At 58.8% G+C, this 20,936-nt stretch overlaps 1 protein-coding gene across 2 annotated transcripts in view; it reads right to left on the bottom strand.

The window, feature by feature from the left end:
* The window catches only part of LOC117648742, a 56,516-nt gene that overhangs the window by 2,609 nt on the left and 32,971 nt on the right, over positions 1 to 20,936 (bottom strand). For both annotated transcript variants that reach the window (XM_034391362.1, XM_034391363.1), the window contains 7 exons: positions 15,554 to 15,661; positions 1,757 to 2,007; positions 1,494 to 1,575; positions 1,167 to 1,331; positions 527 to 1,091; positions 173 to 339; positions 44 to 95 (listed from right to left, as the gene is read on the bottom strand). In XM_034391362.1, coding sequence (XP_034247253.1) covers positions 44 to 95; positions 173 to 339; positions 527 to 1,091; positions 1,167 to 1,331; positions 1,494 to 1,575; positions 1,757 to 2,007; positions 15,554 to 15,661 — 1,390 coding nt within the window. The remainder of the gene's footprint in view (positions 1 to 43; positions 96 to 172; positions 340 to 526; positions 1,092 to 1,166; positions 1,332 to 1,493; positions 1,576 to 1,756; positions 2,008 to 15,553; positions 15,662 to 20,936) is intronic.

Raw genomic sequence — 20,936 nt, 5'->3', positions numbered from 1 at the left:
TCCCGTTCACAGTGTCAGCGTGTTCTTTCCGGCAAGCACTCACCTCCGGCTCCTGTCGGGGGTCAAACCGTTGGCTAGCGAAGCGTTCAGGATCGCTGCAACAAAACAAAGCGAGTTAGATTCGCGGCTCGCCACTAACCGGAGAGAAAGAGAGACACGGCACGCTGCTCACCCGAAACGTCGTGGAAGTCGCTCATGTTGGCAGCGAGGGCGTTCACCACCTCAGTGTTCTGCTTGAGCTTGAACTGGAGCTGCTCGTTCTGCAGGGACAGCATCTGCTTTTCCTTGGTCTCCTTGCAGAACGACTGCTGCAGCTCGCTGTTCTCCATCTGCAGCTTGCTGCAACACGGCAAACGAGACGCGCTCAGTCACACTCACAGTGAAAAAATTTCAAGCAACATTATAAATTTTTTCAGAAAGTTTTTAAAAAGTTTTTAAAAAAATTAAAAACATAAAACAGAAACAATTCTTGTTTCAAATTTAAATATTTTTTTTTTTAATTGAAAAGACTGGGCGGGGCACTCACCTCTCCAGCTCGCCCTTGCGGTCCAGCTGCACCTGCAGGTCCTCGAGGCGGGCCGTGAGCGTGCCGATGCGCTGCTCGGCCCCGGGGAGCTGGTCGGCGGCGATGCGCAGGGCGTCGTTTTCGCGGCGGGACTTCTGCAGCTCGTCGCAGCGCAGCTCGAGCACGGAGCGCAGCGAGTCCACCTCGTCCTGCAGCTCGCGGCACCGCGCCGCCAGGGCCTGCGTGCGCGCGTCCTTGTCGCTCTTCATGGAGTCCATGACGCGGCGGCTCTGCTCGCGCAGGGCCTCGTGGGCCGCCTCCCGGACGCGCAGCTGGGCCGTCAGCTCGGCCTCGCGCCGCGACGCCTCCTCGCCCAGCCGCGCCGCGTCCCGCTCCGCCTCCAAGCGCGCCGCGCCCAGCGCCGCGCGCAGCGTCTCCTCGTGGCGCCGCGTCACGCGGTCCAGCTCCAGCTCGTACTCCTCGCGCAGCCCGCGCGTCGCCACGGCCACGGCGTCCGCCGCCTCCACGGCGCGGCTGTCCATCTGGCCGCGCAGCGTCGCCAGCTCGCCGGTGTGCCTCGCGGTCACTGCAACAGAAGGCCGCCGTCAACGCTCTGCCGCACCCAGGCCGCCGTCGTCGTCGTCATCGTCGAGGTACTCACGGGTCTGGACCTCCTCGTCGTGCTCCGCCAGCCTCTGCTGCAGGTCCGCCATGGCGCGCTCCCTCGCCTCCTCGCGGGCCTGGGCCTCGGCCTCGGCCGCCACGGCCTTCTGCGCCTGCTGGGCGCGCTCCTCCTCAAGCCGCCGGTACTGCGCTTGCGCCTCCTCTGCAAAAAAACAACAACAACAAATTACGACGACGCCACGCTGCGGGCGGCGAGCGCCTGCGAAGTCCAGGGTAGGCCGGCCCGCCGAGCGGCGGTGTGAAACGGAGCGGCCCGCCTGCAGGCGCTCCAGCCAGCCGACGTCGGCGCGGTGGCTCCACTCACCCAGCTGCAGCACCGTGTTGGCCATATCGGTCTTCATCTTCTCCAGGTCCCTCCGGAGCGCGGGCGCCGCGAAGGCCCCGAGCTGCAACAAGACACGCGCGCCGTCAGCGACACGATCGACGAACAGGCACGCCCGTGTCGCGGTCCAGAGCGTGACCGCGCATGATCGGCCCGAAGTAGGCCGCATCACGCGGACAGGCAGCGCCCTTTGGCGGCAAATTTAAAAAAAAACTACTTTTTGTTTAAACTTTATTGAGTCTTACCTTGGTGGTGGTGTAGTCCAGCAGCACGGCCATGGCCTCGAAGGCGGCCGCGTTGTGCCTCAGGTCGGGCAGCAGCCTGCGCCGCACCTCGGCGGCCACCTCCTGGGGCGAGGGCCCCTGCTGTCCGCCCTGCTGGCCGCCCTGCTGGCCGGGCCGCGTCCCCACCGTCCTGCGCGCCGGCATGGGCACCGCGGCGACGCCGTTCTGCGCCACCTGCTGCTTGGCCACCGGCTCCAGCCGCCCATTGTGATCTGCGGACAGAGCGAGGAACACGTTCACTTTCACGCGCAGAATCCCATCGACCGTCCTCGACGCCATCATCAACGCCGTCATCAACACCACACTCGCCACCAGTGGCCGAGCCAGCCACCCCCAATTAGCGGGCCGGGCGGAGCGGAACCGCGGCACCGCCAGGGCATCGCGCGGGAAAGCCAGCCAGTGTTGCCAACTATGACGCTCGCCCCGCTAGGGTCTCTAGGCCCGCTAGGGTTGCCAACAGTGGCATCTATTTGCATTTGCCATTGGCTATCGGGGAGTCGTTAGTCATGGGCCGGACAGTTCGAGCAAGCCTAAATCAAAGGGCGCGGGGCGGGAAGGAGGGGCGAAGAATTTGGATTCGGAAGTCAACAACGGTACCAAGACGTACATTAATGTCAAAAAAAGTCTTTTCTATTGTTAGTTTGAATTAAGCGCATGTACAGTTTGAAATTTTGGAATTTCTCATAATCATTCAACAGTTGGCGTTGGCACAGTCCAATACATGGCTATTAGAATTCTAATGATTAAAACCCTATGGGAACACCGTGCAATGCGATTAGCATTTTAACTTTTTTTAACTTCCGAGGGTAAAATTCATTCTGCAGTAGATTCCCTCTCGGTCCAAAGAAAGAGGACGCTACAACCGCAGCACGCTCCCTAGCGGGGGGAACTGCGGGGCTGCGGGCTAGACGGGCCAGGCGGTGCCAAGAGTGCATCGCGTACAATGCAGGCCGCTGGGCCGCGGCTCGTACGTCAGCCGGGAATGCACGCGCGCGCGCACACACACACACACAGTGGCGGCGCGCTTCCAAACGGAAGGTAAATGGTAGCGAAGAGACGCGAAGAGCGAATTGCAAGCAGGCAGCGCGTGGGCGAAGCGCGGCTCGTTTGAAACAGGAAAAAAGGGGAGACACACGAACGGCGGCGAAACAAGACACAGGCCGACCGGCAGGAACAATGCCTGCAGTGCCCCGGCAGTGCCACCACACTGCGGGTTCAGGTGCACGCCGCCAGGCCGCCTCCAATTCCACTGCAGACAGTTGCATGGAGAAAGTGCAACACTGCCTGCAACTTTAGAGGGCGCAAGTGCATTTTTTTCCCTGCCCGCGCGGCACCGCCCCCGCCCATCGTGTTTCCTGCCTGTCCGACGGACGGCCTATCATTTCCACTGCAAAATCGGACACCGCGCCAAAATTTCACCGCCGCCGCCGGGCGTTGAACCACCGACCGCCGCTATTAGCGTGTGTGCCCCTCCCTCTCTCCCCTCGCGTGCGCCGTTGTTACCGCACCCGCGAAAAAAATAATCCCAGAGCCGCCGACCGAAAATCAGTTTTGTCTCGCTTTCTCTCGCGATGGCCAACGAGTGTGTGGAAACAGCCTGCGCGGTGTATGGCTTAAGTCCGTCTAATTGAAAGCCCAATTTCACTTTTTTAATTGTTGTTTCAAGTTGTTACGGCTTGTTTTGAGATTTCAGACAGGCGCGGCGGCGCCGAACCGAACCGCCTCCTCGGCCACAACTACAAGGAAGTCAATTACAAGGAGTCGCGCGCGCAGTGTGCGCAGAGTCGCGGGCAGGCCACTGGGGCATAGCGCCGCGATCTTCGGGCGCGCACATGTTGGCAGCACCAGCCGCTGTTTATTTCGGGGCAAGACAAGACCTTGGCTTATGACACGCCGGGCGTAGTGGCCGGCCGTAGTGGGAGGGCGGTATACTAAACACAGAGCCCAGCCCCGCCCCGCCCAGCCGGCCGACAGAGAGACACCTCGCCGAACGGAGCGCGGCCGAGTCGGCATGGAGCGGGCTGCCTTCTAGGGACCCGTCCGCACCCGTCTGTCGGCAACACCGGGCAAAGCCACAGGGCGAGCCACAGGGCCGGCCAAGGCGCAAGCACGACGGGCATCCCGCTATTCCAAGGACCGCCATTCCAGCTTTCCAAAACGCACATTCGCCATTTTCCTCCCCGCCACAAGATTTCCACATTTCCCACAAGTCGCCACGATTGGTCGGGCGTCCTTGGCATGTTCCACACACCCACCGTCCCTTCCACGGCCCGTCCGCACGGACCGCACCCACGCCGTCCCTCCTCGACTCCCTCAAACGCCAAGCATCTCGCGGAGGATCGACTGTTGAGCGCGTCGCTACCCCGCGCCGCTCCAGCACTCACAGTCGGACACACGCCGCGCCGGCAGGTACTCTGCACTCATAGCCCTCGGCCCGCCTCGGCCTGCCGCGGCCTCGGTGGAGCTCGGTGGCGCTCGGCCCGGGCCCCGACGAGCACTGGGCAGTGGCCGGCAGCGGCCGCGGGCAGCACCGCGTCGACCGCGTCGCAGTAGCCCGGCGGCCCCAACGCAGGCCAGCCGCCAAGTGCATAAAGCACACTGTCCCCACGCGCACCAACGTGCTCTTAGTATAGATTATTAAAAAATTTAAAATTTCTTTCAGTTTTTATGAAAAATATTTTTAGCCTTTTTTATTTTAGGCGCTGTGGTAGACGAGCCGGCGGTGCTTTCCAGGTCCGACTCGGGCGTGCTAAAGGCAGTCATCGGTGGCGCGCATCCTTCCTCGGGGTCTTCCAGGGTGTTCCTCGGGTGTTCCGTGAGGCACGCTTAATGGACACTCTCATCAGGAGCATTAGCCAGCCAGCGCGGCAGCGCGGCTCCCGGTTGCCAGGCTCCCATTGGCTGCGGGGAAAGGAATGCCACACCAATAAGACGGGAGCCGCACCACGTAATTGTGCATCAGGCCGGAATGGATGCCATGGATCCATAAAGTCGGTGCCGACAAGGAAAAGGGGGAGGGGGACTCAAAATCCGCAACGCCGCGGAACTCGCCTAGGCGAATGGAGTCGACCCGTTTTGTTTTATAGTGCACTCGGATGAAGCAGGCCTCATGTGTTGACTGCGTCGTTGGAGTCGTCTAGTTTGATTGGCGGGGCACCTTTTTCAGCGAGGGTACACACACTGTCTGTATGCAGCGCAAACCTTAAAGGTCGTCGACGTGACACAGGTGGCCGTTCGCCATCATACTGTAGCGAGCAAGAAATGTTGTCTCTGCCTGTCTCTCTCTCTCTCTCTCTGCTGTGACATGGCGCTGGCCAATTCTCCATTTTGACGCCACCAACAGTGTAAACAAACACAGCCAACGACCGGTCAAGTCGCGCAGTCTGCTAGGGCAGCGACACAGCCAGCCCGCTGGGACAGACAGACAGATAGACGTACACGAGGACGCGCGCGAGCCAGGTTCGCCAACATTCACGTCTCGTGGCGAACGGGGCCGCGCCGCAGGACAGCCAACAACAACAAAAACAGCCACACGTCCACGACGCCGGCGATCAACCGTGAGAAAACAACAAAAACATTGCCCGTCACTCGGGCAAGAAAAAAAACGTTGCCCCTGTGTTTTCATTTCCATTTGACCTGAGAGGATTACTAGCAGTGGCGCGACGGCACGCGAGCGACAAGTCAAACAGTTACAGGCGGCAGATCAGGACTGGTCGCGACACACACACACACACACACACAGTACGGCATGGGCTGTAGTCCGGGCCCCGTCAAGCTAGGGTAAAGGTTCCGTTAAACGACTGGAGTGGAGCAACAGGAAGCACAGCGCGGCAAAGCACTTCCCAAACATTCCCCTTTTAACGTCGTTTCCAAATTAAATAATAAGTTACTCTGTGAGCGGACCCGGGCGGGCTCGAACAATGGTGAGGCTACTTTACATTCGCCAACAAAAGAAGTCATAAAGCCGACAAAACGCCGGTGAAACGGGCCAGAGTTGTTGTCCAGACAGGGTAGCCGTGTCCGCTTACACCGACTTTGCAGTCCTGCAGACCACCTAGGGTCAGCGTGTGGGCGTAATTAAAGCCCGGCAGCGACCTACACGTCAGAGAGAGAAAGCAACAAAGCCACTCAATTCCCTCCAGCAAGTTGCCACTTCGAGCCACCGTGCCCATTCCGGCGTACCGGATATTGTTAGAGTAACAGAAATCAAGCAACCAAACTGCTTCAATTTTAACGAAAGAGCATTTTAACTTCTCTCCATAGCAACAAGCTGTCTTTTCCACTTCGGCCTATTTTTATTTTCTCGTAACCTAACGGCCAGGCTATGACGCGCCAACACATCGTGATCGAGGCGAACGCATTGTCCGCCTGGCCTATTACCCAACGCAGCCCAATCCCAGACCATGACCCAACACCACAAGGAGGGGGCCCTGCTAAGCCCTGCGCGCGGCCGGGTGAGAGGTCACCGAAACCAACCTTTCCCTCTCGCGATACTTGGCCGAGCCAAACGCCTACTTGGTGGCGAAGTCAAGGGTCAAGTTACAATTTTCAACAGATCAACGACCACACACCCGCTCCAAAATTTATATTGAAATCCTTCACACATTTTATGGTTACATTTTCTTGAAACTTGTTTGAATTCCTGGCTAGTTTTTCCTGCGCTGTACTTCATATTGATCACGACACGGATTCAAATGAGCTGCGCCAGTGCACTGGCGTGCCCCATCATTGCCCCATCTGTGTCAACGACATGCAGAGGGAGCTTTTTGCAGTGGACGCCGCGCTCTTTTGATCCGTGAAGCTGACGAGGCGGGGGGCCGGACCATGTGCGCCCATAATAGGGAAGGTCAGACACTGTTTCGACCCGTAATCACATCCAGATTCCGACTGTGTCTGTGAGTGTGCCCCTGTGCCGTGCCCGTCCGCCCAGAAAGGCTCAAACCCGCACCAGAGAGTCTGAGGCAACTGGAAAGCCTTACCTAACGCAGCGGTCGTATCATTGAACCTGTTCCCAAGTGCCCGGGCTGCCTCTGTCTCTGGCTGGGGGACCGGAACGCGATGAAATACAGAGTAATAACAGGCGACGGAACCACAACACGTTGCGCGCAACGCGTTGGCTAGCCCAGCCTGTGGTCAGCCATTTCCGACAACGCAGCCGACACGAAAACGGCATTCAACAGTTTCTCCCCGGTGATGAAAACGCGCAAACTAGAGCGCAACCTCCAACACGAAATTTTCAGTCTTGTTCTATTGGGAAGAGACGCACTCTCCGACGCTCTTCCTCACACGAAACTGCCGCTTCGACCCGCTTCCGGCCATCGACGCCCTTGCAGCGTGACATCCGGTGGCGGCCGGTGCATACAAAAATAATTGCGCTGAGAACCAGCGACACACAGACACACAAGCGGACCAGCGCACAGACACCGAGTACACACACAACTCCCACCAATCAAGAGTGCGTTGCCCCCACGCGAGCCCGCACGGCGCCGCACGGTACCTCGCGAGCCTGCCGGGTCACTGGGGCTGACATGGCCTGCACTGCACGCGCCTTACACAGCAATACGTCCGACAGTTGTCTTCAGGGAGTAAAGACAAAGTCTTCACATTTCAGCTAAACCGTGCGTTTTGATCGGTGAACAAAATCTACAAAAAAGTTAACTGTGAATTGATTTTAGTGCCGCAGCGCCACGTGCCTGGGTAAGATAGCGCCTAGAGGTTAGTTATCATCGTCCATCAACGCACGGCAGGCCGCCCTTAAAGGCTCCGCCTGTAAATCATGGCCACCGCAGCCCTGCCGCCCAGCCCTCGCGCGGTATGCAGGAGCGGCGGCAGCGTGACCCACAGAGGCACTTAGTGACGTGTCGGCGACAATTAGGACTCGCACCAACTCGTTTTTTCGCTTCGTCGTTATCCCCACGCAGAGAACCTGCTCCGAGTTCTCGCCGTAGCAGAAGGCTCAGCCGAAAACTATGGCCATTTAATGAAGATCCGCTGAGCGGCGGCAGCAATTTCGACTACCAGGCTTCTCCTACATGGAAACCAGTTTGGCTCCGTCGAGACATTCCCGGCGTGTCCTCCCCTCCACCACAAAACCATGGCGCACGCTGCGCGCGCTGCCAGGCGTCCTTGCTGCCGCCAACCAGAATGGAGAGCACAGAGCACGGTAACGCGAGAGGTGTAGCCTTCGACCTGTCACCTGTTAGCGGCTGGAGAATTATTAATCCATCCCCGACAAGCGTAGGCCCCAGCACGGCCCCAACCACAAGCAGCTCCAGATGCGCCACCCGAGGGACCTTCAGCTCCACCATTTTCAGACACACATTAAAATTAGCGTCGAAATTTATCAGCCAGGTTTGAATTTAAGATTTCATATTAATCGAGTTTACTAGTCACGAGTAAATTGTTGTGGAAAGCGGATTTAAAACACTCAACACGAAATGATTGATGAATAACAATATAAGGGCACTTGACCTGCTAAGCAGCATGGCTTGTCTAGAAGTCTTAATTGCGTGGGAAACTTGATTCGGCATCATTTCCGGACCCCACATCGAGCTCGCTCCCCACATTACTCGGCCGAGCGGACGGAAACGCGAGCCATCCACGCCATGCAAAAGAAAGGGAGCCAAAGCGACTTTATCCACCACTGTACATCTTGGGAAGCATCTCACATGGAGGCAAAGCAAGAAAAAAGACACGGCTAACGATGCGCCTGTCGTGCGGGTTAAGCACCGGCCTCCTGTTGAAGCTTGTCCGCCCCTTTCCCACAATTCACCAACAAGACAATGACAATTTCTCAGTTCTCCACCGTTCCCTTGGCGATACCTGCTTTCCAGCCGCCAACAGTGAAACGCTCTGACACCGAGAAAACGGCCTGATAACTCAGAATCACGGTGACGTACATACAGTGAAGTCTTAAGTGCGACCACGAGGGTTGACAAGGGATGATCTGCCTGTCTTCAACCAAGCGAGCTAGCCAACAACCCAATCAGATGCAAGAATCATTTCCAGATGTAAGATGGATGGCCAGTCAGCAATAGGCTTGTTAGGTTCTGCTCTTTGACCCGTGAAAAGTTCATTACAGGGTATTGGCGTCTGGGGGGTCCCTCCTCAGGAAGCCTTACTCCTAATCTCGTGGCTGGTCTAAACTTGAACTCTAGGGACTGTCAACTTTCCACAAGGTGCCCGCCCACTTCCCCCAAAGTACCCTGCCCCTGTAGTGTTAGCATTCCGGTTTTAGAGGGGGCAGGAGGACGGGTGGTTCCGGGTCAGTCGGCATCTCACCGTCAAGTCGAGAAGTGGCACAGTCCTCGCGTCGCAGCGGCCGAGGATCGCAGGGTGCACTTGCCGGGGCTCTCGTTGGAGTTGGAGATATGCCAAGTTCCGTTAATCCATTAGGAGTGACGTTGTCACCCACGCAGCGACCGTTCACTCTAGCGTCACTGGTCACTTCACACACTTTTGCCGCACTACTCGGCACACGCACAGAGTTTGTAATTTCGCCGTTTCTTACGGTTTTCTTACGGGTTTCTTCGACTGCTGGAACTTTGGCCGACTTGGTGGAGGCAACAAGGGTTGAACTTGTTCGCTGGACTTCACCGATCACTGCTGCTTTTTCTTGCGATGATCTCACAGATGGCACTTCACCGTTCACTGTATGCGCCTTTATGTCAACTGCTTGCGGTGATGTCGGTGCTGGAACTTCACCGTTCTCGTGAGACTTCGGACTGCCTGCAGGTGTTCGGTCGGGCTTGACCGCTGGAACTTCACTGTTCACCTTAGCCACATGTGCTCTAGGTCCGTCTGCGGGGGCTTGAAGTGATCTCAACGGCGTTTGAGCTTCACCATTCACTTGCGGTTTGGTTCCAACTGCTGGGAACTGTACATTCAGGGCTTGAACTTCACCGTTCACCTGCGCGGCAGGCGCTTGAAGTCCACCCGCTGGAGCTTGAGGCGGTTTCGAAGCTCGCTCTTCACCATTCACCTGAGGCATATGCGCTTTGGGTCCGCCGGCCGGAGGCGACTTGAGCGCTTGGACATCGGCCCTGAGCTCACCGGCATGGGAATTGAGGGCAACTTCAGGGCCTCGCAGAGACTTGAACGCAGGGGCTTCGCGGGCTTCGCCGTTCAGAGACTCGCCGTTGGGCTGGGCCGGCCTGGCGAGGCTGGCCAGCACGTCCCTGGACTTTCTGAGCTCCTCGGCGCGCGGGTCGCCCCGCGGATCGCGGCGCAGCGTGCCCTCCGGCATGGGCCGGGGGATGTCGGCGGGGACCTGGTGGCGGCGCCCGGACCGCAGGTCCCTGAGCGAGGACCACACCGGGTTCCTGCGCGAAAACTTGCTGCGGATGGCGTGGACGTCCTCGGACGAGCCCCCCATGGGGGTGGCCGCCAGCTCGGCCAGGGCGGCGCGCCGCTCCGCCACCGGCACGCCGGCCTCGCCGTAGTACCACTCATTGCGTCGGTTGCGCTTCTTGACGGCCAGCTGCGCCTGCTGCGCGGCCTTCTTCAGCTCCTTGGCGGTGGGGCCGACGCTGCCGCTGTGGTGCAGGCTCGTGTTGCTGCTGAAGAAGGCCGCGATCTTGCCCAGCGGACCCATGGCGCCGCGTCGCCGCGTAGCCGCGTGCTTGGCCGCGTGCCTGGCCGCGGTGCCGAGCCGTCGGGGGGCCGCGGCAGACTGGTGGGGCGCGGAGCGGCGCGGAGCCGCGGACCGGCCGCGCAGCACCGTGGAACAGCTCCGCGGCCCGCGGCTCGCCCAGGCCCCGCCAGGCCCCGCTACGGCTTTGCAGTCTTGTTGTTGTTGGCCACAACTTTCTACCACGACGCGGCCGCCGGCACCGGCGGTACCGCCGACGCCGGGTACCCGGCGCGGCTCGCCACGGCCCGGTGCCGTCCAGGCCCAGCCTTCGGCCCTCGGCCAGCGCTTCGGCCACCTTCGGGCCGCCGCCGACCGCGAGCCGAAGCACCTGCCGACCCAGCCTCGGCCCAGCCTCGGCCCTTCTTATTCAATTACCCGCGCTGGAATTTGGAACGATAACGAGGAGGGGGCGTCCGCGAGCGCGGAGGACGCTCGCCAACAACAAAATGCTCAGTATTGCAAACAACAAAAGTTTTACCGGCAACATGACTAATGCAGCCAACAACTAATGCTCAACGTGGAAAAAAATGCGAAACATGGCGGCCAGGACGTCCACTCGCGGTCATTCCGTGTGACGGAGACAGAGCGCGGTACTTAGCCGCGCTCAGCTCGTTCGGAGGTGGTTAACGTTTTTCTCGCTTTGCGCGACCGCCGCCACCGCAGCAGCCCCTTGACAAAGCGCGGTCGGTGTAAGCAAACGCATTATCGACAGGTCGTTACCACACGAGAGCGAGAGCGGGAGAGACCCTTGTGAGGAATAACTGGCAATTAAGTCCCTTATTCAAAACAAGGCGGGGGTGGGTGTGCGTCCTGCGCCACACACACACACACAGCGACGCGTGCCTGTGGGTGTCTGTTATTCCTTTGCCGCCACGCCCACCCGTCACACAAAGGACACTGCGGTCCTGAAAGGGGGAGGGGGGGGAGGCTCATCTCACGAGAGGCGCCGCCACAGGTCAGTCCGCGTGCGTATACGCCACCACCGACGCGACGCCTTGGCCGCCAGTGCACTCACGTGCACAGGTGGGCCGCCACACGGCCGCCGCACAGTGGGCCAGAAGACCGGCGCAGGCGGTCAAAATTCTAGACGCGTTTTGAGCTCTAGAGTCGCTGGGACTCGACTCGAACTGAACGTGTGACCCCACCAACGGATTCCTCGTTCGGAGAGCAATCCATTGGTGGGGTCACACGTTGTTCGGTTCGAGCCCCAGTTAGCGACTCTGGAGCTCAAAACGCGTCTAGAGTTTTGGCCGCCTCCACCGGTCTTCCGGCCCACTGCGCGGCGCCGGCCACACCCGGCCGCCAGGTCAGCCCGGGTGGACGGAAGGACCCAAGGACCCAGCACGCAGGCAGACCGCCCCAGCCGCACCCGCGGCGGCTGGGAGTGGCGGCGGAGAGGAGCCTTTCTCCAAACCAAAACTCGCACCTCGCCGCGGTGGCGGCGGCGCTCTCGCGTGGATGCACACACACACACACCGACGCACGCGACGCGCCTGTGAATGTACGTGTGAGGGCTTTCATGCATGAGAAGAGAACTCCCGACATGACCGATGAGAAAACGTATTGCGAAACTCGAGACGCGCGGGCGTGCGAGTGCGAGCGAGACGGACAGAGAGAAGCGTCGCCGCCGCGCGTCGGCGGCGGAAATGAGACAGAAAATCGTTCATTTTGGCGATTTTCTAGACTTGGTGCTGCTGCCGGTGAGGGGAAAAGGGATCCAAATGCCGAGTCCAATCAAGATCAGCTAGCCAGCGCCTCGCACGCCAGCGAGCACTCCCTTGCAGTGCGCACCGTTACACACACACACACACGCACACAGCGCCAAAGCCCGGCGGGGCGGCGGGCAGGCCGGGCCCACCGCAGTGATTCAAACGCACGGGCCCTCTGCGAGTGGGCCAGCCGAGCCGAGCCGAGGCGCTCTCGTGCGAGCGAAGCAGCGCAGCCGTTTATATAAAAAGCGAGATAAGAGAGAGAACGGGTCGTGAAAATGGCCAGGAGGCCCGAAGGCTTGCCCAAAGGCCCAGGCTGCAGGGCTCGCTCCGGATTCCCGGCCGCAAAGGGCCCGAACGGACAAAGCCGCGCGCGTCTCGCCAACAAAATGGAATAAAATGTCAAGTTTGCGCGACAGTGTGGCGGAATGCACCGCACCCACCTACACTGCCAGCGAAGGCCAAAACAAGCGGTGCGCCATTCAAGGGGCTTTTGCAAGGGGAATGCGATGCCGAAGGGGGATAGAGCGCGGGCCGAGGGGAGCAAGCGAGGCAGCAGCATCCTGGCCGTCCGGACCATCCGACACCGGTGGGGGAGGACGTCAGGGGGATTATGAGCCAGCACCTTTCCGGTGACGCAGAGTGGGCCGAAGCTCTGGACGCGTTTTGAGCTCCAGAGTCGCACTATGGGGAACGAACCGGACGTGTGACCCCACCAATGGATAGTTCTCCGAAAGAGGAATCCATTGGTGGGGTCACAAGTTCGGTTCGAGTCCTGTTTAGCGACTCTGGAGCTCAAAACGCGTCTGGAGTTTTGGCCGCCTCCACCGGTCTTCTGGGCCACTGTGCGACGAGGGCACCCGAATCAATGACAAGAGCCCGCGGGTAGCCGCCACCAAAAGGATGACCGAGACGAGCAAGCCGGAGGGAGCATTCTCCTTTCCGAGAGCCGAAAATAAAAGTAAGCAACCAGCCCGGCGGCGGATCGAACCTTGGCCACAGACATGCCGTTACACAACGTGAGGTAGCTGCAGCGGGGAAAATCGTGACTGCGGCGGAGTCAGCCTCCCATTCAGCATCACACCCACTGCACTCACCGCGTGCTTTCATCATCATTTTCATCACCGGCTCCTTTTCAATCACCTCCCGATTGTCGCTGCACCCAGCTACACCACCACGTCCAGGTTTCAATCTAATCACAATCACCATTCACATCTCTCTGTCTTTTTTTTAAATCATGTTTTTTTGAAGACTGCTTTAGTTGAAATAATAATCACTATGAAAATTCATCAGCCAGTTATAGAGAAGACGGCACGGCAAGGTGAAAGGAAGTATTCGCTCGCTCCCGCCGGGCGGTGCCAGCCTCTACCCGATGCTCGACGTGCCCCCTCCTTCTCCAGCGAGCCAGCTCCGCCGCGAGGGCAGGCAACCCAACCGGCAGAGGCGCCCGGTGTGCTGCCGACTCGTGGGGGCAGCATCGCAGCACCAGCCACCAGTCGGCGGTCGCAGCCTCTGCGGGTCGCAGCCTTGCTCGCCATTTGTCTCGTTCGTTCCCGCCACAGATTCGGTGCGCGCGCATTAGAAGGCGATGCGCTAACACCGCCAATTAGACACGGCGCTCCAAACTGTCGCAAGGCGGAGCCAAGGCCAGGAACCAATTACCGACGGTCCGGGTTCGCGCCCCGCACTGAAAGACCGGCGCGATCTAGACGCGTTTTGGGGTCCAGAGTCGCTAAATGGGACTCGTACCGAACGTGTGACCCCACCAATGGATTGCTCTCCGAACGAGCAATCCATTGGTGGGGTCACACGTTCGGTTCGAGTCCTGCTTAGCGACTCTGGCGCTCAAAACGCGTCTACAGTTTCGGCCGCCTCCACCGGCCTTCTGGCCCACTGTGCAACGGTCAAAGACAAAATAGGCAACGAGAGAACAGGCAACGGGCAGGCCGACCGGAACTGGCAGCGTACTTCACTTCACTTCCACGTCGGCGCCACTCACTCGGGCAGCGCAATTACCTCTCCGGTTCTACTCCCTCGCAACTTACTCGACCGGCCGGTACACCACAAAATTATTTCTCCTTTATTTTTTAATGTTAAAAGAGTCGCTTGTCTGAGCCAATCCCACACAGAACACAAAAAAATAGGTGAAAAAGCCATGGCCAAACGGACGCCGACAACGTGAGTGTGTCATTGATTTTTATTTTCGACAGTGCACTCCTGACAGACTGGCCGGCCAGGTGGGCCCCCAAATATACACAAAGCCGCGTGTCCTGTCCGGCCCGCCTGCTTAATGGATTCAATCAGAGGGTGTTATGGCGCGTGGGCCGAGCATCGCGAAGCAACGCGAAGCGCGAACTTCCACGAGCAAGGCGTCGTGGTGGATTTATCGCGACTGGTCAATGTCGGCCGACGACAGAGATAGCCGTGCGTCTATCTTATCGGGAGGGAGGGAGACGGACGGACGGACGCCAACAGCTGGACAGCAGAAGACGCCCAGCGCTCTTCAAAATCGCGCCAAGTTTCGGGGTCCGACCAAGAGTCATTTTTTCGGAAGGTATGCAATTTTTAAGGTCAGCTTTTACAGCCATGACCATATTAGGGGGTGATTTTAGGCGGTGAGTTTTAGGGGGTGATTTTTAAGGGGTAAGTACATTTTAGGGGGTAAATACTTTTCAGGGGTAATTTAACTTTTTGTGGGGTAGTTTTAGGGGCTCACGTTTTGACGGTCTATTCCAGAGTACTCAAAGTAACTTTTCGGGGCGGTCGAAAGCACGGGAGAGGAACCGGAGCCTCTCGCTTCTCCAGCAGACAGACTCGCAGGAAGAAACGACCCAATTAGCAGTCGCTTCATCCCACAGTTTCACATTCACTCGGCGTTTCGAGGGTCCGCGCCGCTCGCCGGGCCCAGCCGGGCCGGGCCGCTTGCGCAACACCGATAACCCACTAATGGGGGGAAGAGTAAAGCCCACGGCACCCCCATCGCCGTCTCCCTCGCACTCCCTCGCGGGGGGTTCCACCGCGAGAGAGACAGAGCGACGCACCGCATGGCCACGCCAACAACAGTACCGCCGGCCCACTGCCACGGTTGTGAAAACGTGCACCACAGTGTGCCCCACTGCAGCCACAATTAGAAGAGTGCGCCCGCAGCGCCCTCTCTCCCACTGCCGCGGCCGTTTCCAGAAACACTCCCCCGCCGCCCCCTCCAGGGCCTCCAGGGCCTCCAGGGCTTCCTTCCTGCTATTGTGTAGGGCGGCCGCGTCGTCGGCGTTCCAGGAGTGCCAACGGCGCGCCGCCGAAAAGCCTCTCCGGACCGCGCCAGCCAGGTTTTCGGCCGCACATTCAAACATTGCGCCATTTCTCATTTTCCCACCGTCACGTCATTAAAGGACGGTCCCCCGACAAGCAGTCAGTCTTTACCTTTCAAGGGCGTGGCCCGGCGCTGCGGCGTCGTCTTCCTCGGCGACGGCGTCTGGCTCTTGGCGACGGGCTTGTCCACCACGCGGCCGCCGCCGCTCCACGCCTTGTCTGAAAACACACGGAGACAACATTATGGCAACAGCGTCTACAAAGAGTCGCACACAGCACAAGCATTTTAAAAAAACCTATGTTGTTAAGGGTCATTTTTGTAATGTTTTATTTTAAGATTTTTGAAAAGTTTTTGTTTCGTAAAGTTTTTTGTCAAAAGAAGTCTTTTGAACGTTTTTTTTTTGCAAAGCATTTTTTTTTGGGAAAGACTTTTTTTTAGGTAGAGTCGAGACTTGCTAACTTCCAACATGCGGCCCGCTCGTAACCGCGCTCAAGCGCGGCTTGCCTAGCGGGACCCGAGCTTGGCCGAGCTTGCAGCGGACCGACCTTAGACGCGATGTCTCTATTAACAAGGGCGGGGCGGGCCATTCATTCATTCCTCGCTAGAGAGAGAGAGACGGCGCGAGTGGGCCGTCTCGGAGATTGGCGGGGACCCGCACGTCACGCCCCGTCTCTCTCGCACGCGCGGCGCGAGTGGCACGGCATAGCGTCAAGTGCGCGTTCCAAAAGGGCCAGGACCGCCAGCCAGCTGTCGCGAGCCCTACGCCTACCTCGCACAGTGGGCCAGAGGACCGGTGGAGGCGGCAAAAATCCCGGACGCGTTTCGAGCTCCAGAGTGGCTAAATAAGACTCGAAACGAACGTGTGACCCCACCAATGGATTGCTCTCCGAACGAGGACTCCGTTGGTAGGGTCACACGTTCGGTTCGAGTCCCATTTGGCGGCTCTGGAGCTCAAAACGCTTCCGGGATTTTGGCCGCCTCCACCGGTCTCTGCCCCACTGTGCCTCGCCTACACGCCCTGCGACCCAGGACGATCTCGGCCGATGCCAGGCCCTTTGAGGACCTTATGCTCGTCCTGGCGCGCGGCCCACGCCCTGCGCCTCCACGGTTGGTGGCGCCGTAAAGCGCGATTGGACACGCACAGAAATCGAAGCCCCCTGGTAGGTGGGCACAAATCGAAGCGCGCGCAAACACAAACACACACACACACGAAAATACACAAACACGAAGGGAGAGAGCCACCGCTATAGGCGCTCTCGCCACTCCCTAACAGCGCATGCTGAGTACCAAGTACACCGCAAACGAGACGAGCTTCGCCCCAACCTAACGACGCCGTTTCCAAAAATCTGGTTGGCGCATCACCCAGCATTTTAAAAAACAACAACTTTTTTTTTTAAATATACAAGATTGATTTGCTTTTCGAAAACAGACAGATGTAGAATTAACCATTCCATCCGCGAGCGGGATTCGGACCCACGACAGGTGGGCTGCGCGATCCTCGGCAAAGAAAGCATAACGACGAATTGCAGGCCATTTGAGCACGGCACGCCGCGGCGGCGGCAGCAGCGCCAAACTGTATCGCCGTCGCGAGAAACCGAGGGGAGTGGGGAGGGGGGACGGGAGTACCGCGAATCCAGCGGCAGTAACAGCTTCCCTTCCATTCGGGGCCGCACGGCGCGGCGCGGCGCGGTGCGAGCGACCGCTAGACGAGAGCAGAGCGGCCGCAGCGGCGGCGCCGCACGGGCAAATGCGACACACAACGACCGTGCACAAACAAAAATTTAAAAGAAAAAAAAGAGAAGAAGAGACGTGTGGCCCACCTCGGCGCCTGCCGAGTGGCGGGTAGGCAAGCCCGTAAGACAGCCGAGTGTTGCGGTACTGCCCACCCGACACTTGGCAGGCGCTTGGCAGGCAAAGCACCGACGCTCGTTTTGAGCTCCAGAGTCGCTAAATGGCACTCGAACCGGACGTGTGACCCCACCAATGGACTGCTCTCCGAACGAGGAGTCCATTGGTGGGGTCACGCGTTCGGTTCGAGTCCCATTTAGAGACTCTGGAGCTCAAAACGCGTCTCGAGTTTTGACCGCCTCCACCGGTCCTCTGGCGAATCCACTGTGGAGCGTCCCACCACTTAGAGGCTCCCCTGAGTCCGCCAGCAAGGACCCCAAAAAAGGTGGACGTTCACGCGGCCAATTCGCGTGTCGAGGTAATTCCCCAATTGTTTCCTCCTCCAAGCCGGCGGAGGAGAAACGAAGCTTCTCACCGCCGCCTCCGCGGCCGGGCCGGCCGGTCACAGCGGGCAAGCGTAGTCCCGGCAGAAAAGGCCAGGCTTTATGAATGCGTAATATATTGAAATTACACTTTATAATGGCATTTGCGAGTTTTGACGCACACGGATTAGGACGGCGCGGGTTTGAACCGCCAGGCAGGAGAAACTCTGCGCCTGTCTGTCCGACGTGCTGTACAACGGGTGGCCCTCGCGGCGCGGCCAAGTAAAGGCCAGGCTGCAGACGCACGGGACTCCAGAACGTCACGAGCGCTGTGGGCCTCGAAACGATCCGGAATCAGACACGTTAGGGTGCCTTTGGATTCCTCGATCCAAGAGCTATCCATATTGGTACCCTCATACGTTCGATGAGTCCAATTTGACACCCGACACCTCCTTCTTTCTCTCTCTCCCTCTCGCACTCTGAAGCCCCCGCGGCGCCGGCGACAATCTATTCCGGACAGCGAACTCAAATCGCGCGCCAGACGCATTGATATGCGCGGGCACGGATGCAGCCCGCCATAAACACACGGAAAGTGAAAGGTGGCGTTGTCTGTGTTGGTTTGCCTTCCGTCCGTGCGTGTGTGTCCGAGTGTGTGTGCCCAAATACTCGAGCCGCTGCCGCTGCCCTGGGGGGCCTCGAAAAAGCCTAGGCGCTTTCTACCCTGCCCTGCCTGCAGTCAGTGGCATCCGACTGCGAATAATGGCACGTTATTCCCACCACTAAATCCATCTCCGTCATCACGGCCATAAAACACCCGAAGGAAGACCGTGGTGGAGCACCATTAGGCTGACGATGATGATGGCAATGAGTGGCGGTGCAACAGAGGACGCGAAAGCCTGGGCTTTTTCAAAACGCCATGGCGCGCCACTGCAAGTCAACCAAAGTCAGCCAACCACACACCGCAACGCGCAGGCTGTAGGCTAGGTGGTCTCGGAGAAAGGCACGATCGCTAAAACCACCAATCGCGTCGAGTGCGCCTCGCCAGCTGCAGCCAGCCAGCCTCGCCCGTTTTGCATTCGAGATGCAGTCTGTTTTCAAGGGCCTCGCTCCGTCTCTCTCGCACCCACACACCAAGCACAGCTGTCTCGGTTTTATTTCGGAGCGAGGAGCGATTCTGCCAGCAGCCGGCCGGCCAGGGACTCTCGAGGTGTCCTGTCCGCCGGGGCCGAGAACGGCAACGCCAGAGGCGCTCGCCATGGCGGCCATCGCGCCAGCGGTCCAAAAAGCAGACCAGCGTTTCAACTTCAATCAGACGCAGCAGGCACAAGGCGGGGCCTGGCACAGCTGTCTGCCAGTTCATCCGTGCAATTCTAATCAAGTCACAGTTTCTCAAACAATAATTTCAATCATTTATTTTCAAGTTTCTTTCAATTTTGGAGGAAAGCTAGAGCTTCAGGCAGTCGTGGACGACCCACTGGGCTATACAGACGCCACGGCGGCGCCCGTCAAACAGTGTCCAGCCGCGGAAGCTCCAAAACTGCGAGCCTGGGGCGGTGTGGCAAGGCGGTGCACCCGAAGCACGTCCCGACGCCGGCCGTACAGGTTCGGCCCCAAACTGGTTTCATCACACTGTTATCACGCGGCGGGGCAGTACGCCAGTGTCCTTGTTTGTGGCGGAGCGTCCTACACCGCAGAAAACAAGGTAATTTCTTTACTTTTTCTTTAAGTCAAGGTTGGTAACCGCGCGGCCTCCACCACGCAGTACGCAGACCGCGGGCCGGTTGACCAACTAACGGAAGGCGGCGTCCCTGAGCTGAGGGCGAGGGCCCGGCCCGCACCAAGGCCCGGACGTCCCAGCGGCGTGCAGGGCTTGTCTTGCGCCATTTTCTTGTTTTCGAGCACGCGTGTTGTCATTTCGTCACGGGGGTGCCGCCGGGCGCCCAGCAGCAAAGCCACTACACTCAAAACGCGCGGCCGGGGGAACACGGTCCGCCCCGGGGCACTGCGCGACCTCCACCCTATCCGGAAGGCCGCCCACCCTTGCGTCACCCTAATCCCGTCATTTCCCCCACAAAGTACCGCAGCTAGGGAAATTTCCCGCCAAAAATATCTCTCAACGGGGAAATTTCCCGCTAAAAATCTTTCAGCGGGAAAATTTCTTGCAAAAAAAAACGTCCAATACCAGGAAATTTCCCGCCAAAAAATCTGTCTACCACCAGGGAAATTTTTTGCACTTGGTCGGAAAAAAAAATTATAAATTGTCAACCAAACTTGAGCTGTTCCAACAGTGTCCACATGCACGATTTCACGCTCCGATCCCAGCAGCGGCGCGGCGGCCCGAGGGAATTTTCCCCGCGGAGACTTGGACGCACTAGGGCAGCGGCAGACGTAGGCAAGGCGCGAGGCACGGCGGCCAGTGCAGCAGCCACATGGCCGGGCTGAGTGTAAATTAGCGGGTTGGCCGCCCTGCTGCCTGCATAAGTCAAGAGGCCACGTGACGCAACGCTCGAGCGGGATCGGATCAAGTTGCAGCGGTGCGTCTTCAAGATGCACACCGAGAAAAAAAATTGAAAGAGTAATACACCGGTAGGCCGGTTGGTGCGCAGTCGTCATTTGTGGGCAGGTACAGCCGCTCTCAAAAGACATCGCCGCCATCACTGCAGGTCTTTGCCCTCCCCGGCCGCGGACCGCGGAGATAGAGGGGAAGAGAGAAGGAAGGAATCGGAGGCACGAAAGAGAGGGAGAGAGACGTGGAGAAAAAAGGCATTTGTTTTCACTTTTTGTCAACGCGGGTGGATGAGGTAAAGGCATCAGAGTGGCGCTCCGTGACGGGGAGCTCAAGGGCAGCAGAAAGGCAGAGATAATGAAGAAGGAGGAGAAGGAGGAGGAGAGGAAGAAGCACGAGGGAGGGAGGTAGGTCACAACAGCACAATGGGTCCCACAGCACTGGCGGCCGCGGCACGGCACCACACTGCAACGCCCCGGCCGGCGCCGCCAACTTCGCGGCAAGTGAAAATTAGACTTCCTGACTGACAGGCCAACACACTCCCCCTTCACTCGGCGCTTGAAAACGAAAGTTTGACCGGTGCAGCCGCGAGCGCCGGGGCACATGCACCTCCTCCATGATGCACAGTGGGCCAGAAGACCGGTGGAGGCGGCAAAAATTCTAGACGCGTTTTGAGCTCCAGAGTCGCTAGACAGGACTCGAACCGAGCGTGTGACTCCATCAATGGATTCCTCGTTCAGAGAGCAATCCATTGGTGGGGTCACACGTTCGATTCGG

This window comes from Thrips palmi, unplaced genomic scaffold (assembly GCF_012932325.1).
Source record: "Thrips palmi isolate BJ-2018 unplaced genomic scaffold, TpBJ-2018v1 HiC_scaffold_10, whole genome shotgun sequence".
Classification (NCBI taxonomy): domain Eukaryota; kingdom Metazoa; phylum Arthropoda; class Insecta; order Thysanoptera; family Thripidae; genus Thrips; species Thrips palmi.
Note: the sequence above shows the minus strand (reverse complement) of the source record. Positions and strands in the feature narration are given on the sequence as shown.